The sequence below is a fragment of the Microcebus murinus genome, chromosome 1 (genome assembly GCF_040939455.1).
Source record: "Microcebus murinus isolate Inina chromosome 1, M.murinus_Inina_mat1.0, whole genome shotgun sequence".
In the NCBI taxonomy this organism is placed as follows: domain Eukaryota; kingdom Metazoa; phylum Chordata; class Mammalia; order Primates; family Cheirogaleidae; genus Microcebus; species Microcebus murinus.
The window spans coordinates 40,175,442-40,194,708 of NC_134104.1; the positions used below are offsets into that span (position 1 = coordinate 40,175,442).

Here is a 19,267-nt window from a genome sequence, read left to right on the forward strand (position 1 = left end):
ACATATTCAGACCTTCCAGGGAATAGTATATAGACATCTCTGGGAGGCCATTGTTCTATCTGCTATGCTAAACAACCTTCTGTCCTTGCGGCTACCACCCTTTCTTCTTCCCTTTGCCTGAGGCTTCACAGTTGGCAATAGATTACTGGCACTATCTCAACTTCATCCCCTTTTGTTCATTCTTTAACTCCCTGTATTAGAATACTTCTAGTTAAATTGTCCTTGCTGCACCAGATGTTCATTTGATGCCTAAGACCACTCTCCTTGAAATTCTCTGATTTCTTTTTTCTTTAAAAAAATTTTTTTTATGGTGAAAAGATATATATTTAGAATTAGCCAGGCAGATTTGGTTTAGACGATCCCAATTTTGTTGGTGACATCCAAAACATTCTAATTGGGGTCAGTAGAGCATATACCTTTTTCTCTCCATTAGACCTGTTCAGGATGTTTACCAGTGTCAGAGAGCTTCATCACAGCCTGTTTGATCTGGTGCTTGTTGACTTTGACATCCACAAAGGACATTAGTGTGCTGTTGTCTTCTGTCTTCTTCATGGTAGACTCAGTGGTCTGGGGGAACCTTCTTTTCTTCTTCAACATACTCTCCCTGTATGATGAGTCTCATATTTTATTGGCATTTTAACTACCACTTGAACCTTGACCCTCAAGTTCATGCACACTAATCCACCACTTCAGGATTTACATATCTAATTGCCACAGAATCCTCAGTCTCAGGACTTCCAGAATTGAGCTTATATTTTCTCTCATTTGCATGCCAGATGTTCCTGTTGTTTCTCCTGTATTATTAGTGAATTGGTTCTGCCTTTCTGTTACCCAAAGCAGAAGCTAAGAATAATCCTGGACAACTCTTTGTTCTTTGTTCTCTCACTTTGCCAGGTCCTTTTATTTTGTCAACAGAAAAAAAAACAAACTCTGTAAAATAATTTTAAAGAGATTTATGCTGAACCAAATTTGAGGACCATGACCCGGAGCCACTGCCAAGAGGCCTTAGGCAAGTGGACTCACTGTGGCTGGGTTACAGTTTGGTTTTTATACATTTCAGAGAGACAGGGGTTACAGGTAAAGCCATCAATCAATATGTGGGAAGCATGCATTGGTTTGGCCCAAAGTCATACATCTCTAAGAGGGGCCTTACAGGTCATAGGTGGGTTTAAAGATTCTTTGGATTGCAATTGGTTAAAGACATGAAGCTTTGTCTAAAGGATTGGAATGTTTTAACATTAGGAGCTGTTATCAGAGATAAGCACCAGACATAGATTTGTTGTGTAAATTGAGGACCTGCAGGTTTGTTTTGCATTCCCATAGGCCTGTTAATGGGTTACAAAGGAAGTCCCCAAGAAAGGAGGGGGGCATGATAAGGCATGTCTGACCTCTCTCCTCCTGGCAGAAAATTTAATTTTAGGATATTCCTTTGGCCAGGAGGGGGTCCATTCAGTCAACTGGTAGGAGCGGAAGCCTTAAAATTTTATTTTACTTCACAATTTCTACTTGCTACCTCTTACACTTCTTCCACTATTTCCTGCTTCCCATATTTGTTATCTCTGTTTTAGATGACATTTCAGTTATTTCCCAGATTTCTTTTACAGATTTTCTACTATTCTCCTACAATTAATTTTCTATACTGCTGTGGTCTTTTTAATGTGCAGCTGACTATATTGTTAATAATTCCTAATTGCCTTGGGGATAATATCTAAACTTCTTACAGAGTACTGAGCCAGGCTAAATGGACTCTTCGTAAGCCATTCTTTCTCTTCCTGTCTTGCCAGATTTGGGGTGCATACATTCTCCAATCCCTCTATTCCTCTATGGGATGCCCTTCTCTTCTTTTGGGTACTCCTAATTAGGCCTCTAATCTAAGCTGGAAGAGTCTCTTCTGCAGGGAACTTTCTTTGAATTCCCAGCTACATTCTTCACCCATTACTTGTGTTTCTTTAGTACACCCTGTATTTGTCTCCACTTATCCATGTATTGTAATGAAATGTTTACTCAACTCTTTACTGGTCCCCCAGGATGTCTCCATGACAGAAGGTGTTGTTATTTAAACAACGTTTAAAAGTAATGTGAGTTTATTGTTATTTAAAGGTAAGATGTATCTATTGTAGAACATTGAAAGCACAGTTATGCAAAAAAGAATAAATTACCCACAGTCTCACCTCCCAGAGCTACCCTAAAATATCATTAGTATTTTGCTGTAGAAACTCTTATGTCCATGTACATTTTTAAATAATAATGAGCTAACAGAGTGCTATTTCACAGCTTCTTTTTATTTATTTTTTCACTTTAATATATCATTAACATCTTTCTGTAATGTTACACATTTTTCTTCAAAATCGTTTTAATAGCAAAGTAGTGTGTTGTATAGATATACCAAAGTGTATTTAATCAGTCTGTTACTAAATATTTAATATGTTTAAGAATTTTCACTACTATCAATAATGCTTTAGTGAGAATCTGTATATAAATATATTTGGAAATGGAATTTTAGTTCAAACGGTATGAAAAAGTTTAAGGTGTTTGATATTGTTAAAATCATTAATTGGGGGCCATTAGACTGAGAAGGCTCCAGCTATATGAGCAAATCGAAACTCAACTCAATGTAAACAGTGAAAGGAAACTTAAACTTAACCAATCAGAAACTGCCAACTAACCATTAACTAGAGACTTTACCAATCAGAAACAGCCAACTAACCTCTAACAGGGGGCTTTCCACTTTAACCAATAAAATATTTTCTTTGTTTTGCTTCTGTGAACACTTTATTAAAGTTTTCCTCTTGAATCCCCTTGGTGGAGTGCTGAATTGCTTCTGGTTTGGTGCTAAGCCCATTCATGAATCGATGAATGCCCAAAAAACTTTATAAATTTTTAATGTGACTAAGTTTATCTTTTAATTATATATATATATAAATTGCTCTTCAGAAAGGCTTCTAAAAAACTAGGGTTCTATGCCTACCTGCAGTGTATGAAAGTGCCTTTTTCACTTAAAAAATGAAGAGTCATCATTTTTCATCTCCAAATTATAGGGGAAACTGCCATCTGTTTTAAATTTGTTTTCTTGATTACTGGAAAGACAGTTTTTTTCCTTGGATATTTGTATTTTTATTTTTTTCAATATTTTCCATCAGTTTCCTTTATGGTTTTTTTGTTGGTAGATGTGTTTTCTTACTGGATTTTTAAAAAGAGATTTTAAGTGTTTATAGTAGTAACTTTCTCTGTAGTACAGTTGATCGTTGAACAATTCTGGGTTTAGAGACACTGGCCCCCTGTGCAGTTGAAAATCCAGGTATAAGTTTTGACTCCCCCAAAACTTAACTACTGATAACCTGTTATTCACTGGAAGCATTACCGATAACATAATCAGTCAATTAGCATATTAAGTGGAAGTGGATCATTGTAAATGAATTCATCCTAGTCATCTTCGAGTTGAGTAGGCTGAGGAGGAAGAGGAAGAAGATGGATTGTTTTGCTGTCTGGGAGGGTACAGGGCTGGGGGTGGGTACAGAAGCAGAAGAGGTGGAGAAGTGGAAGGGGAGACAAGGGAGGCAGGAAAGGTGGGCATACTAGGTATAACTTCTATTGAAAAAAATCTGTGTATATTTGAAAAATACCTGCATATAAGAAGACCTGTACACTTCAAACTTGTGTTGTTCAAGGGTCAACTATATATTGTTGTAAGTATTTTCCTTTAATTTGTTATATTTTTAAATTTTTTGTTGGTTTTGAAGTATAGACATTTAAAAATTTTAAATTGAAATATATTAATCATTGTAATGTTTAGAAAGTTCCAAGATTATATTCACCTATACTTTTTTTCTAGTACTTTTATATTTTAATTTTTAATATTTAAATTTTGAATCTATCACAATTTATATTTAGGGAGCAGACTTCATCCCGAATACAGAACACAAGTTTGTCAATTTATGATGCTCAGTAAATATCTGGACCCTGTAGCAGGTCCTCACCTTACATATTATCATCCATATACTTTGAGCTCCTGTTTTTTATACCAAGTAGCATCTAGGTGATGAAATAGTGCTTATAGAATATCTTGATATGGTATGCAAGAGTTGAAAGATGATTTCCAAGATTTTTTTTTTTTTTTGAGACAGAGTCTCACTTTGTTGCCCAGGCTAGAGTGAGTGCTGTGGTATCAGCCTAGCTCACAGCAACCTCAATCTCCTGGGTGCAAGCAATCCTGCTGCCTCAGCCTCCCAAGTAGCTGGGACTACAGGCATGCACCACCATGCCCAGCTAATTTTTTCTATATATATTAGTTGGCCAATTAATTTCTTTCTATTTATAGTAGAGACAGGGTCTCACTCTTGCTCAGGCTGGTTTCGAACTCCTGACCTCTAGTGATCCGCCCGCCTCGGCCTCCCAGAGTGCTAGGATTATAGGCGTGAGCCATTGTGCCCGGCCCCAAGATTTTTTTAACAAAAATCCAAAGACAGGATTTTAGAAGGGATCTTGAAGAAATTTGTGTAGTCTATGTTATCCATGAACATGATTTGGGGAGTGGCCCACCTAAAAAAAGGAGAGAATTAAGACCAATTTAAGTGAAAGAATTTTGGCAATAAGAGTTATATGGTAATTTAAAATAACAAAAAATATTTTTACTATTATTTAAACAAAAAGAAAAATATATTAAGTACCTATGTGCCTGCCACCCAGGTTTTAATTTTTTAAAAAAATAAATAGGTAACAAATCCTCCAAGCTTCCTGTATCCTATTCATCTCCTGATATTCCTCTCCAGCATAACCACTATCTGGAACTACTTTCTTGCCCATCTATATTTTCAACATTAAAATTCACCCTATTAAAGCTTTATTTCAAATGTATTAGCAAATTGTTGTTTACGGTGGCCAAGTCTAAGAGAAGAGACTCAGATACTACACTGAGCACTGAGGATCAGTGCTTTCTACATATCAGTATGGTGTCTAGTAAAGCATTCTCTGACATGATATGTCATCTTTGCTATGAACCTTTTTCATTGCAGGGAATAGTTAGCTCCCAATACCACCTTTCTTGGTCCAAATAAGTATAACTATAAATCTAGACCATTTATAGAAGTTGCTGAGATCATTCTCTTCTAATTAAGCTGTACATACAGATTAGCAAGGATTATCTAATGTGCTCTATGCTGAACTGGAATATCTTGCATTTTTCTTTTTATCCACCTACTGCTTCTTGTTTATGCGTAGTAAGAGTTGTAGAATTTTATGATAGAAAGGGACATAGAGACATTCTTATTCTACCTCTTTATATTTTAGAGATGAAAAAGTTGACACTAACAATTTGGTTTGAACAAGGCTTCAAAGCTAGGCTACCATCTCAGATTTGCTCTTTTCACTATTTATTCATGCTTAATCAATTTAGGTAGTGATTTTGATGTAATATTATATGAGGTTCTACAATCTGAATTAAAATGTCAGAAAATACTGTACTTGTGCAATAAAATCACTGTATATATATATATTTTTTTTTTTGGTAAATTTTTCCTTTCTGTCAATTATTTGTGGTATTTTTTTTCATTCTTTCTTACATGTATAATAAAACAGTGTTCCCAAGTACTTTTTCATGTATGTTTGTTTTAGAATTTATATATGTTTTATGTCAAAATTTATAACTTGCCCTATGTAGTTTAAAATATTTCAAATGATAGTTTTGATGTGTCAAACTTTGCTTTTTAGTGTTTTTAGAGAAATATTTTATCTTTGACTTGCATAATATTTTTGAAGTTAGAAATAGCTTTTATGTAATTATCTCATTTGCAGTATTCTCTTCCTTAGTTGACAGATGAGGAAATTTAAACTTGTAGGTGTTCAGATGATTGTGATGATGTCTTTCAGAAAATATTCAGAATTTAAATGTTTTTAAGTTCAGTAGTCTGTAATATGCTGTATATGTTTCTGACATATCAATCTGTACATATGTTACATTTAAAGGGACCCTGAGAAAATACATCCTCATGTACTAACTTATGGGGTCTGTTATATATGCTGTGTTGATGTGAACAACATCAAATATTAGCCCTGGAGTATAGAAATCTTCTCTTGATGAGGAAAATAGCTGATGATATAAAATAGAACTTAAAATCTCTTAAACCTTACCTTTTTTTTTTTCTAACAATTATTTCAGTTATAAAATCTTTCTAACTGCTAATTATTACCTTGAAACCATGAGCATGGAAGCCTTTTTAGAAAACGCTAGCCAATTTGATATAAGAAGATATGTGATGTAATTACATTCTCTAACATTGAAGTGTTTTTAGTGTAAAGATTTATATAAATTTGTGGCCGGCAGCGGTGGCTCTTGCCTGTAATCCTAGCACTCTGGGAGGCCGAGGTGGGTGGATCATTTGAGCTCAGGAGTTCGAGACCAACCTGAGCAAGAGTGAGAACCTGTTTCTACTAAAAATAGAAAGAAATTATATGGACAACTAAAAATATGTATAGAAAAAAATTAGCCAGGCATGGTGGCACATGCCTGTAGTCTCAGCTAGTCAGGGAGGCTGAGGCAAAAGGATTGCTTGAGCCCAGGAGTTTGAGGTTGCTGTGAGCTAGGCTGACACAATGGCACTCTAGCCCGGGCAACAGAGTGAGATTTTGTCTAGGAAAAAAAAAAGATTTATATAAATTTGTTACTATACTTTCTCAACTTAAAGTTATGTATTTCAATTTTACTTAGTATTTCCTCAGCAAATGGGGGATCAGAAAATATCTTTATGTTGTTTCCTTCAGTAAAGATGCCTACTGTGTTCCCAGCACATTTGATACTGGTGCTACAGAACTGATTAAGACAAGTTCTGGTAGAAAAGACTGTGAAAAGTAGCATGGGATGGTCGCTAAAGGTGGCAGAATCCTGGACATTGCAGGCCTGCTGGGAGTGGCAGAAGGGGCTGCTGAGTTTAGACTTGATGCTATAAAAGGATTCTTTTTTATTTTTTGGAGGCAGTCTTGCTCTGTTGCCTTGGATACAATGCAGCGGTGTCATCATAGCTAACTGCAACCTCAAACTCCTGGTCTCAAGCGATGCTCCTGTCTCCGCCTCCCAACCAGCCAGGACTACAGGTGTGCACCAGGAAGCCTGACTGATTTTTCTATGTTTAGTAGAGATGGGGTCTCACTCTTGCTCAGGGTGTTCTCGAACTCCTGAGCTCAAGTGATCCTCCTGCCTCAGCCTCCCAGAGTGCTAGGATTATAGGCGTGACCCACTGTGCCTGGCCTATAGCAGGATTTTAAGCAGAAAAATGCCATGGTTAGATTTTTCTTTTTTTTTTTTTAATTTGAGCCAGAGAGCCTTGCTGTGTTGCCCAGGCTAGCATGCAATAGCCTCATCATAGCTCACTGCAAACTCTAACTCTTAGCTTCAAGCAGTCCTCCTACTTCAGCTTCTGGAGTGGCTGGGACTGCTGGCAGGTGACACCACGCCTGGCTAATTTTTTCTATTTTTAATAGAGACTGAGTCTCCCTCTTGGTCATGCTGGTCTCCAACTCCTGACCTCAAGTGATCTTCTCAGTTGGGCTTCCAGAGTGTGAGGATTACAGGCATGAGCCACCGTGCCCAGGCTGCCATGGTTAGATTTTTATAAACAAGGTTAGGTTTTATCAACATCATGCAGTTCATGACCTCAGTTAATCTACTTATTACTAGGTCATCTACCTTCTATTAGGTGCAGAACTAGGTTGTGATTTTGGTGAGCCTAACTCTGGAGAAAAATTCCAAGCTATCTTGATGAAAATGAAACAAATTACCTGGCTACCTGTTTTTTTGTGTGTATATAAATGTGAGTAAATTTTAGGATAAACAGAACAGTTCAAGTTACTCCATAAAATAATAGTTTTTATTTTATAAAATAATAGTTTTTATTATTATTTTATAAGCCTTTGTATTTAAACTTCCCATGGAAACTGCTGTGGACTAACTTCTTAACACTGGAACCTTGAGTAACTCGTACTTGCTTTACTTGCAGGGACAGTGTGGCAATAAATGATAGAGTAAAATAGCTTTGAATTATCAAGACATGCTATATAAATTCAAAGCATTGGTTATTGCAGGGTTAAGCAAAGCTAAGAGCATTTAATTTTGAGATAGTTACTAAAAAGGGAGGACTTTTATATTAAAATTTTATACTATTTGATATTGTTCATCTGTTAACCTTTCTGGAAACCATTCCCAGTGCTATCATTTTTTTGGTCTCCTCACTTCTTTCTAACCACAATTTTTAGGGTTTCTTCCAAGGTTTCTTGGGGTTCCATTCTCCCCTGTTTTCTGGCTCTTCATTCTCCTGTGCTCTCCCTGGGCTGTTTCATCTGTTCTCATGGTTTTAACTGCCAGTAATATGACTCATAAATCTAGTCCAGGACTATTTTCTAGCTTCAGACTTCAATAGTGAGACCAGCACCCTTGTCAACATGTCCAAAACTGAACAACTCATTAATAATCTGGCCCCACCCATATCTCTGGTCTCATCCTGTACTTGAACTTTGTGCTGTAATAATAATAGCTATTGGTTGAGCACTCATTGTGTGCCACAGGCATTGTGCAAATTACTTACATTGTCTTACTTTTCACCACATCCCTTTGGGGTGGCCATTGTTATTCCATTTCACTGATGAAATTCTGAGAAGTTAAGTAATTTGTCCCAGGTCATATAGTTTGGCAAATCTGGAACTCAAACCCAGGTCTCTAACATCAAGTTTATGGCTGTATATCAAAGTGCCCATAATCCCTATTTTACTTATTACTGGTACAAGCATACTTTAAATCTTACTATACCATACAGTCCTTTCTATCTTAGCCTTTCTAGTTCGAGATGTGATCAAAGACCTAGTGACAACTGTGATATGAGTGAAGTGGTCACTTTCAACTTCTGAGAAGGTCATATCACTAATTATTTGATAAAACAATTTGAATATTCCTTATCTGAAATGCTTGGGAACAAAAGTGTTTGGATTTTGGAATTTTTTGGATTTTGGAATATTTGCATATATATAATGAGGTATTATGGGGATGGGACCCACGTCTAAACACAAGATTCATTTAGGTTTCATATGCAAATAGCCTGAAGGTAATTTTATACAATATTTTTAATAGTCTTGTCTATGAAACAAAGTTTTGACTGCAACTTGTCACATGAGGTCAGGTACGGAATTTCCCACTTGTGGTGTCATGTTGGTACTTAAAAAGTTTTGGATTTTGGAGCATTACTGATTTCAGATTTTCAGACTAGGCATGCTTAACATATTCTGGTTCCTTAAGTAGAAGCATGTCAAGTTTCCTTTAGATTCAATACATAGTTGTATTGAGTTGTGATTGTGTTCCTTTGTTTAAGACTGCTATACTGTGGTGTGCTTTTAATTCTGGTTTATCAGTTTACAGCATGGTATGGTGTCTTCTCATGCATTGTTCTCCATATGGAATCCCTTTGTTTTCTTCCATTTTCATCTCCTCCTTGTTTAGCAAATTTCTCACTTTAAGAACTTAGTTCAGGCATCACCTGTTTAAGAAATCTCCCTGACATTCTCACCTACCTCTGTATTCCTTTATCATCTTAAGTATATAGATGAACATTTAAATTGTCATAATATTACAGTATATTAATATTTTTATTTTATGTACTCTCTCTAGAAGATGAACACTTTGGAATAGAAATCATGTCTGAAGTATTTTTGTGTCCATAATGCCTAATGTGCTTTTATTGAATTACCATTTGACCAAATGACTAACTGATTGATTTTATTCTAGTGTCAACTTTTCTAGACACTATAAACCTAAGAGCACTGTATATAATTTTTTTTTCATTTTGAAGGATTAATATGTTTGATCAATACTTGTAAGACTAAAAGACATGGGCAATCTTTCGTCTTTCTGTTGTCACATAGCACTGTAGCCAAACTGTTCCCAGCCATAGTTTATCATATTTTAAATACATTTTAACATGTGTTAAATAGATTGTACATATTTATTCTTTAAATATTTGCATATAATTTTGAGTTTTAGGTGAATGTTAACCTTTTAAACTCATTCTATTCTGAAAGTATAAATTTAATGTTTTGTTATCAGGCATTGTGGTAATTCATGCTGTGATTTTTATTTGTATTGCTAATATTATATCTGTTCAGTAAAGTTTTAATTAAAATATTTAATTAAAGTATTTTTTCAAGGATATAGTATAGTCCTAAAAATTAACTAGTTGCAAGGGTAATCAAAGTGAAAATAGAAATACACATAGACTTATTTTTTTTGCCAGTCTCAGCACTATTTTAATTTTCCAAAGTATAAATTTTCATATTTGAAGGATTTTTGGTTTGTTTGAACCTAATAGCCTATTTAAAAAAAGGCAGGCTTTTGCTGCCCTAGCTGGAATTCAGTGGCTCAATCATAGCTCACTGTAGCCTGAAGCGCCTGGGCTTAAGCTATCCTCCTGCCTCAGCCTCCCAGTAGCTAAGACTACATACAGGTGTGCACTGCCACACACAGCTACTTTTTACATTTTTTGTGGAGATGGGGTCTTGCAGTTGCCTAGGATGAAAAGGCAGGCTCTTAACGTAAAAGTTAACATCCTTAGTAGCTTTAAGAGCAATATTTCAAAATGCATAAGAGAGTATTTGGAAATTTATTTTTTAAAAAGCTAAAATATTGATAAGAATGGAGAAAACATAAGATGCCACTTCTGTAATAAAGAATAAGGGTCATTGTCCTTAAAAAGTTGTATCAGGGAATTTTTACTTTGGCCCATATGGGGATGTGAAAAGTTTTCATGATGTTTCTTGGAACTGCTGACTCAGTTGATTTTTATTGGTAGTGTGGTCTTTGACTTTCAGAGTGGGCTCTCTTGCTGTCTATTGCTATGGCTACTGCTGCTGCTGCTGTTGCTGCTTTTTTTTTTTTTTTTTGAGACAGAGTCTCACTTTGTTGCCCAGGCTAGAGTGAGTGCTGTGGCATCAGCCTAGCCTAGCTCACAGCAACCTCGAACTCCTGGGCTCAAGCAATCCTCCTGCCTCAGCCTCCTGAGTAGCTAGGACTACAGGCAAATGCCACCATGCCTGGCTAATTTTTTTTGTATATATATTTTTAGTTAGTCAATTAATTTCTTTCTATTTTTGGTAGAGACAGGGTCTCGCTCAGGCTGGTTTCAAACTCCTGACCTCAAGCAATCTGCCTGCCTCAGCCTCCAGAGTGCTAGGATTACAGGCGTGAGCCACCATGCCTGGCCTGCTGCTTTTTCTTTATAATAGGCAGCGATCGCATATTGCTATAACTCCCTCTCCAATGCCTGTTTTCTTGCTAGGCTTTGAGGTTTATGAGGGCTTAGAATTTTGGATGTTTATTTGCTACTGTATAATGAGTGCTTAATATTTATAGAATAAATGATGTAAAGAAGCAGAAAGCAAATATTTTTTTCCCCTAAAAGTAGTTGCTTAGATTCATGGTGATGCTGAAAGCACTATAGATCTTGAAATGCATTAATAAATAATTAAAGAACAGTTACTTTAGTTTTAATATTAAGATTACTTTAGTCCAATTCATTGTATATCTAGTAACTAGAATTATCTAAAATATTTATTTAAAATGCTACATTATTCATTTTTTTCTAGACGATCATTGGCTATATGTTATTTAGGAAATTATTTTATACTGTGATATTTGATGCTTGTATGAATTATTTAATTTATAATTATGAATTCTTCAAATAAAATATTAAAATTATAGTCAAAATATCTCTCAGATTCCTTAGGAAGTAAATTCATATTTTTTTTCAGCTGCCGCTGGAAAAAGCAAAAATTCATATTTTTCAAAGTTGATAATGCAGGTAAAATTTCCACATGGATAGAGGTACCTTGACCTTACATACTAACTCATCTCCATAAATTCATAATCTGCCATGGATCTTTTTAGCACTCATACTAGCCTCACCACTGGCTGATTGGGAATGGGGCCTAGGAGTGCTGCTTATTGTGATTTTTCACACTTTTGCTTATTTTTACACTAAGTCAAGTATAAATAGTTTACATTTATTCCTGATGGTGAGTACAGGTTGGTTGAAACATTTAGAAAAGACTAAGGCTCCTGGTTAACAAAGGAAATTAATGTGGATAGTAAATTCATTTTACTCACAGTAAATGTCACAGTCCTCACTATGGCCTATAAGGCCTTACAAGGTGTGGCCTATCACGTGTCTGTGAACTCCTGTCCTCCTACTCTGTCCCTTTCTTACTCAGTTTCATCACAGTGGTCTCTTTGCTGATACTTGGACCTTTCTGCATGTCCCTGCTTTGCTGTCTTTGAACCAGCTGTTCTCTCATGCCCCAAATATGAATGATTAACTCCCTCCTTCAAGGCCTTGATTAGATTTATCTTCCGAATGAGGTCTCCCATGATAACCCTACATAAAACTGCCTCCACCTCCACTGCTGGGCCCCTTTACACCCTGCTCTACTCTGTTTTTTTCTATAGTACTTAATCACTTTCTAATAGACTATGTTATTTATATTTGACTTATTTATTAGTGTCAGTCTCTTGCCACTAAAATGTAAGCTTAATAAGGAAGAGTTTCTTTGTTTTTGTTTTATTGTGATGATCATTGCTTTAATAAACAGGTGTATCTCAAGTACCTAGAACTCTATTGTCTGGCATATGGAAGATGGTCAGTGATTATTTGTTTAATAAATTACCAGTTTCACTTTTGTAAGAATGAGTTTGTTGTTCTTCAGCTTGCGGTCCATAACTGAACTGCCTCATACCCTCGCCTCTGTCCTTTCTCTTTGTTATATGAACCCTTTGAATACATCTGAAATTTTTTTTTTTTAATTCAAATCCAAGAGAGCCAGCCATGGAGAAATTAAAGAACACCCTTTACTGTCATCTAAGTTGGGATATTTGCTAATGACTGTACTTTGGCAGAAACCCTGACTGTATCCCATAGAAGTATGACCTTATCCTGTGGTCTTAACGTGGTGGCTGTGTTAAACTGTGGCTTTCTCTCTGTATTCCCATGGCAGTGCTCATTCCCAAATGTGTGGTGGTAATGGGACTGTCTCACCTCTTATAATACATTGTGCAAAAGTTCAGCCTGGAACAGAAACGAGCTTTAGTGGTGGTCTGAATAACCAAGTAAATAGAACCAATATAATAGGTTTGTTCCTTTATACCTGTTCCAGGTTTAAGAATTTCTTAGGAATTAGATGAATTAGGTTCTGGTTCTGACTGTGTAACTGATTTATTGTGTGACCTTTGACAAATTATTTAATATATCTGGGTTTATGTTTCTTCAGTTGTAAAATTGAACTGGATTATATATATATTTTTTGTTTCTGTGGAGTTTAGCTAAATTGTCAGAAATATTTTAAACTTTATAATTGTAAATTTAAAACATTAGCACCTAAATTAATAATCCTGTTTATTATATGTGATTTATATTTGGTAAGGTGCTGCATATCTAAAAACAGTTGAGCCTACGACCTAGCAAGAGTTCTTTTCTTATCTACTTTCATAAGACAAACAGATAATTCTGTGATAATTCTGTGATAATTTGTGATAATTCCTAGAATTCAATTTACTAGAAAATTAATTGATTTTGTAGACATAAATAACTCAGGGTTAGACTCCGTCTACTTACCTTCTTTTCACTCTTCCTTCTTTCTCTTATTTCTTCTTTATCCCTTGGATTATCAATTGTACAGTTTTACTTTATTTACTTAAAGAACAAAAGTATGACACTTTAAAGGTATTTTTCATGAATTTTGCTTTTGAATCTATATTTTATTCATCATTGTATTCTCCTAGCATCTAGCAGATTGTCTTGTACTTAGTATGTTCTCCTTAAATGTTGATTGAATGTATGAATTTGCTTTTATTTTCCCTAATACTAAATTAACAAAGAGAGTGATTTTAAAATTTTTATTATTTTAAGAAAGGTGACACTTGTGATGGTGGGACTTGATAATGCTGGCAAAACAGCAACGGCAAAGGGAATCCAAGGAGGTAAGCTGAAAACATTCATATGTTTTCTGAACTCTATTAAGTTATTCTGAATTATCTACTTATTTGTGTTAAATTGCTTTATTACTTATTAATTGGGTACAGATAGTGTGCACTCCATTATTCTTAGTATACTTGTGACTGATATGGTGAATAGGTTTTAGTTTAATGGTACCAACATGTTATCATGTTTCAGATTGGAATAGGTACAGAGATGCAGAGGCTCCTTGAGGTCTTTGATCAGTTAGGAGGTATTGTTTCTGTGTTGTAGACTACAGGAAGGAAAATAAAAAAGAATGACATGCCCCTGCCTGTAAGAATACTCAATTTCTACTCATATATTCTTGGCCAGAATTTAGTCACATGGCTATACTTAGATGCAAGGAATGTGGAAATAGTTAGCCAACATAGTTCTCTTTGCATCTCTTGATGATTTTTCACAATATATGTAATTTTTATAGTTACATTAAAGATAGGGCCTCTATACCACTAAAGGGCTTTATATCATATCATTACATCTCACTGTATGTATTTAATTGGTTAGTCTTAATCCAATGTTTTGTATTATAATATAGCAGTATCTATGTTAGTGAGTTTATTGAGCAGTGAAGATAAATCAACAGTTGGGCATCTTAAGGGTACGAATTGGGAAAAAACACCTAACACGTATTTGTTGGCTGATGATTACAATATATTATACATATCAGATACTCAACGGGTCAGTTATTAACACCTTGCAAAACTCACTGTTGGAAAAACATTTTGTCACCTCAAATTTCTATTATGTAACGTTAGATGCAAATTACATATTATTATTTATAGAGTTCTCTAAAGCCTTATTGATAGCCCTCATGCTGTCCTCTAGGTTGTATCTTCAGAGAGCAGCACTTACTGTCATCATCTAAACCAGAGGTCAACAAACTTTTTCTGTAACGAGCCAGATAATGAATATTTTAGACATTGGGGCCACACAGTCTCTTTTTGAACTACACATCTGACATTGTATTGTGAAAGCAGACATAGAAAATATGCAGACAATTTGTAAATGAACCTGGCTATATTCCAGTGAAAGTTTATTTATGGACACTGAAATTCATATTTTCAGTCATTTAAAGATATAAAACACATTTTTAGCTTGTGGTCCATACAAAAACAGGTGGCAAATCAGATTTGACCTGCATGACCGGACAAATGATAATGGTAAAGTCTTGAGTCCTTATCTAAACTTCTTCCCTTCTTCTGTTCCTTCAAAGCCTTACTAGGGGAGCAGGCTTCTAAGAATCTGCTAATCAGAATGTCTAATTTGTTGTGCATACTTGAACATCTTCTTTCTGTCAGGTTCTTTCTCCTCTATGTTCTACCCCCGTATATCCATCAGTTCCTTTTTCTGAATCTAGAAAAATGCTTAAGATATCCCATCATAAACCAAAAGTCAAAGCTGCCTTCAACTTTGAGCTCCCCTCTGTTCTACTTTTGTTCTTTATTTTATATTTACTTTTTAGCCTACTCTAATGGCTGACTGATTTCTTCCTTTGAATTTTTTTTAAGATTCCAGTTATATAGAATTCTAATTTTGAAGTTTTCCTAAATTAAGCCTCTCATGCCTTTTATATTTTTGTTTGTGTTGTTTCCACTTACTAGAGAGAATATCTACTTATCTTTAAAGACATATTTTTGTCTTATAGTCTTCTCTTTTACAAAGTCCTTTTTAATCTCCCTCTGCTCTCAGCCATTACCATCCTGATCAATAGAATTGACCATGTCTTCTTTTTTGGCCTACTTTACCTATACTTACTTGTGTCACTACTTAATTGTATTTTGTTTGTGTATTTTTCCGCTTCTTCAGACTGTATATTCTCTAAGGACAATTTTGCTGATTTTGAAGTCCCAGTTGTGTAGGCCATGCCCCTTAGGTGTAGTATGCAGCCTTGTTAAAACATCTCCTGTGGCTTCTGCTTTTCTACTTATTTTGGGTTCTTTTACCTCTTGGCTTTTTTTTTTTTCCCCTTTGGTATTTGCTAGTTTCTTTCGAGATATGTCTACTTCCTCTCTAACTGTATTGCCATTGCCTAAATCCAAACCCTCAGTGTCTTTCTTCCAAAATGTCACAGTAGCTTCTTAACCTAAAAGTAGCACCCCTACCCGGAACTTCAGTTAAGTCAACTTCTGTTCTTCATAGCTGTCAAAGTGAATGTATTAGGTACATATAGGTTCAGTTATTTTAATGGAGACCTAAAATAATAGTGATTCAGCAAAATAGAAGTTTGTGTCTCCCTCATAACAGGCTTGATGAGAACAGTCTAGAACTAGTATGGCAACTCCATGTTGTTAGGAACTCAGTTCCTTCTATTTGCTTTGCCATCCCTAGTGTCCTCCTTCACTTACATGTTCTAAGGTAACTTATTACAACGTGTACATTTCATCTGGAAGGAAGAGGTAAAGGGTAAGGGAGGCTATCCTTTTTTCCTTTAAGACCATGAATTAGAAGCTGCCACAATACTTTAGTTCACATGCCATTGCCTAGAAACAATGGTGTTCTGAACCTAGACATATTGCCTCATTTTGGCTCATACCAACTAGCAAGAGCCAAGGATGCATATCATATCTCTTCCTAATTCTATGTCTAGGTACCTCATATTGCTAGTTTGAAATTGGCCATGATGGAAGTATTTATACCATGGAAATTGACAGACACTATATATTAAGGTTCCCCCTACCCTTTAAGTCAGTTATTAAATATTTAACACCTTACCACTAGCTAGAACCTCTTCTCATGGCCACCCGTAGTTGCCATAGAGGCTGGGGATTATAATCTATCCTAAACAGGCTTGTGCCTAGATTAAAAAATCTAGGATTCTATAACTGTCCAATAGGGAACTATTGATATTTTGGGTGTGAAAATTCTACTTTGTGTGGATTGGTCCCTGGCATTATTGAATATTACCATGTCTTCATTATATTGTACTTATTTGTTTATATATATTTCACCAATAGACTAAGAGCTCTATAAGATCAGAAGATGGATCTTCTTAATCTTTGTATTTCTAAAACCTTGTACAGTACTTAGCATATAACAGATGCTCAAAAATATTTATTGATTATATATTTGTACTTTATCTTGGACTTTCTAGAGATTGTATCTTACCACATATACTTTACTGATTTTTTTTTTTTTTTTTAGACAAGGTCTCACTCTGTTGTCTGGGCTAGATTTTAATGATATCATTATAGCTCCCTATAACCTCAAACTTCTGGACTCAAGTGATCTGCCTGCCTTAGCCTCCCTAGTAGCTGGGACTATAGGCATATGCCACCATACCCAGCTAATTTTTCTATTTTTTATACAGACAGGGGTCTCACTCTGTTGCTTAGGCTGGTCTGGAACTCCTGGGCTCAAGTGATCCTCCCACCTTAGTCTCCCAAAATGCTAGTATTAGAGGTGTAAACCACCATACTCAGCCCTTTACTAAAATTCTCAGGATTAGGGACCATGTATCTTTGTGCCCCTGATTCTTGCATGATGCCTCATCTATAATAGGCCCTCAATAAATTATTAGAAATAAGGATGGATAAATACATGGAAGGATGTTTAATATAAAGGATGTATAAGGATGTTTAATACAAAGGATGTATAATACAAAAGAATGAATGGATGTATGGATAGCTATTTCAGCTATCTTAGCAGTTTGTTGTAGTATTGGGCTCTACTAGAGAATCATCAGAAAAAGGATTGTGGGAGAAGTTGTACTTGAACATTTATTCATAAGTCTTGAAACACAAATGCTATGTAGGAACCAGAGGAAAGAATAGAGAGTGTTTTATATATCAAAAGAAACAGGCTTTTGAAGTCCTAAACACCTTCATTAGGGTGCTGGCTCTGCCTACCATTTTTGAAAAAAATTCCTTAAGCTGAATTTGTGTACTAGGAATATTGCTATAAATTTATCTGTGCTTACATTTCTTCCTCTGTCTAAAATATTGTTCTCTCATCACTGCTATATTTATGTGGCTTTTAAGACTTCGCTCACAATTCACTTCTAATCTGAAGCTTTTCTAGACCATAACTCACCTCTCTCTCTTTACCCTCTTCCTCTTGAATTCCCTCACACTATCCTCTCCAGTATTTTTTACAGAATATACACATTCTGTGTTATTCCCATTAATATTATGTCTCTCTCTGTTGCACTGTATGTTCTTTGAGGACAGCAACCATATCTTATTCATCTTTGCATCCTGATGCCTAACAAAGTCTTTGTACCAAGTAGACATTTAGTACCTGTAACCCTTTTTCCTACTCCAGCATAATTGATTGGTTTTTGCTGATGATTTCCTAGGGGCTCCTGTCAATTCATACTCAAAGACAGCTGCCTATTTTATCTGTGGAAACCAGTTCTGGCTAGGACTAGATCTATATTTTTAAATGTCTAGTGTAATCCTATTTCTGGAAAATCGTTACTTATATTAGGTCTAGCTGCCTTTTTCTCTTTCTAAGTAATGAATGTGTTAGCAAAAATATGACTTGTAATGGCTCTATTAACTTTCTTTGGAACTGCATAAAGGGCACTAAGGTGCTCACAGAAAGAGAATGGTGTATGGCAAGTCTGTTTCTCAGTCACACCTGAGCCTAGCAATTGCCTTTCAAGTTAATCTTTGTAATAGCAAACTGTTTTGCTAAATGTGGGAATAAGACCCTCTAAACCAGTGTTGTTCAATAGAACTTTCTGCATTGATGGAAATATTCTGTGTTGGCTCTCTCCAATAGGGTAGACCACTTGCCATGTGGTTTTTGAATACTTGAAATGTAGCTGATGCAACTGAGAAACTGAATTTTTAATTTTGTTTTAATTTATTTAAATTTAGAAAGCTTCATGTGGCTTGCAGCTACTGTTTTGACCATGAAGTTTAAATAGTCTTGTGTGGTAATAGTTATCAGTAGACTCCAGTGAAGAGAGAATGGAAAAAACAAACATGAAACTTAAACGTTATAACCACTGAGTCAGCAGATTCCATTAATCTTTCATGAGTCTTTTCTATTCCTTTTTAAAAATTTTCATACCTCTTTTTGAAGTGGTTATCACTCTCACTTCTAGTCATGCTAGACACTTTTGCAAGATGAAACACTTCTTTAATCACCTTAATTATATCATTGGTCTGCCAACTACCTTCAGTGGCTCTCCATTCTTTATCTTCAAAACCTTCTTTATTCTGACTTCAGTCTGAATTCTTAATCTTAAGGATGTGTTACAGCCACAACGTTCAGTTAGTTTG

At 35.4% G+C, this 19,267-nt stretch overlaps 1 protein-coding gene across 4 annotated transcripts in view; it reads left to right on the forward strand.

Annotated features, from left to right (window-relative positions):
• The window catches only part of ARL13B (ARF like GTPase 13B), a 72,076-nt gene that overhangs the window by 11,897 nt on the left and 40,912 nt on the right, over window positions 1-19,267 (forward strand). For 2 of the 4 annotated variants that reach the window (XM_012760970.3, XM_012760971.3), the window contains exon 2: window positions 13,932-14,002. The exons of the other annotated variants lie outside the window; for them this stretch is intronic. In XM_012760970.3, the coding sequence (XP_012616424.1) occupies window positions 13,932-14,002 (71 nt within the window). The remainder of the gene's footprint in view (window positions 1-13,931; window positions 14,003-19,267) is intronic. 4 annotated transcript variants of the gene reach the window in all.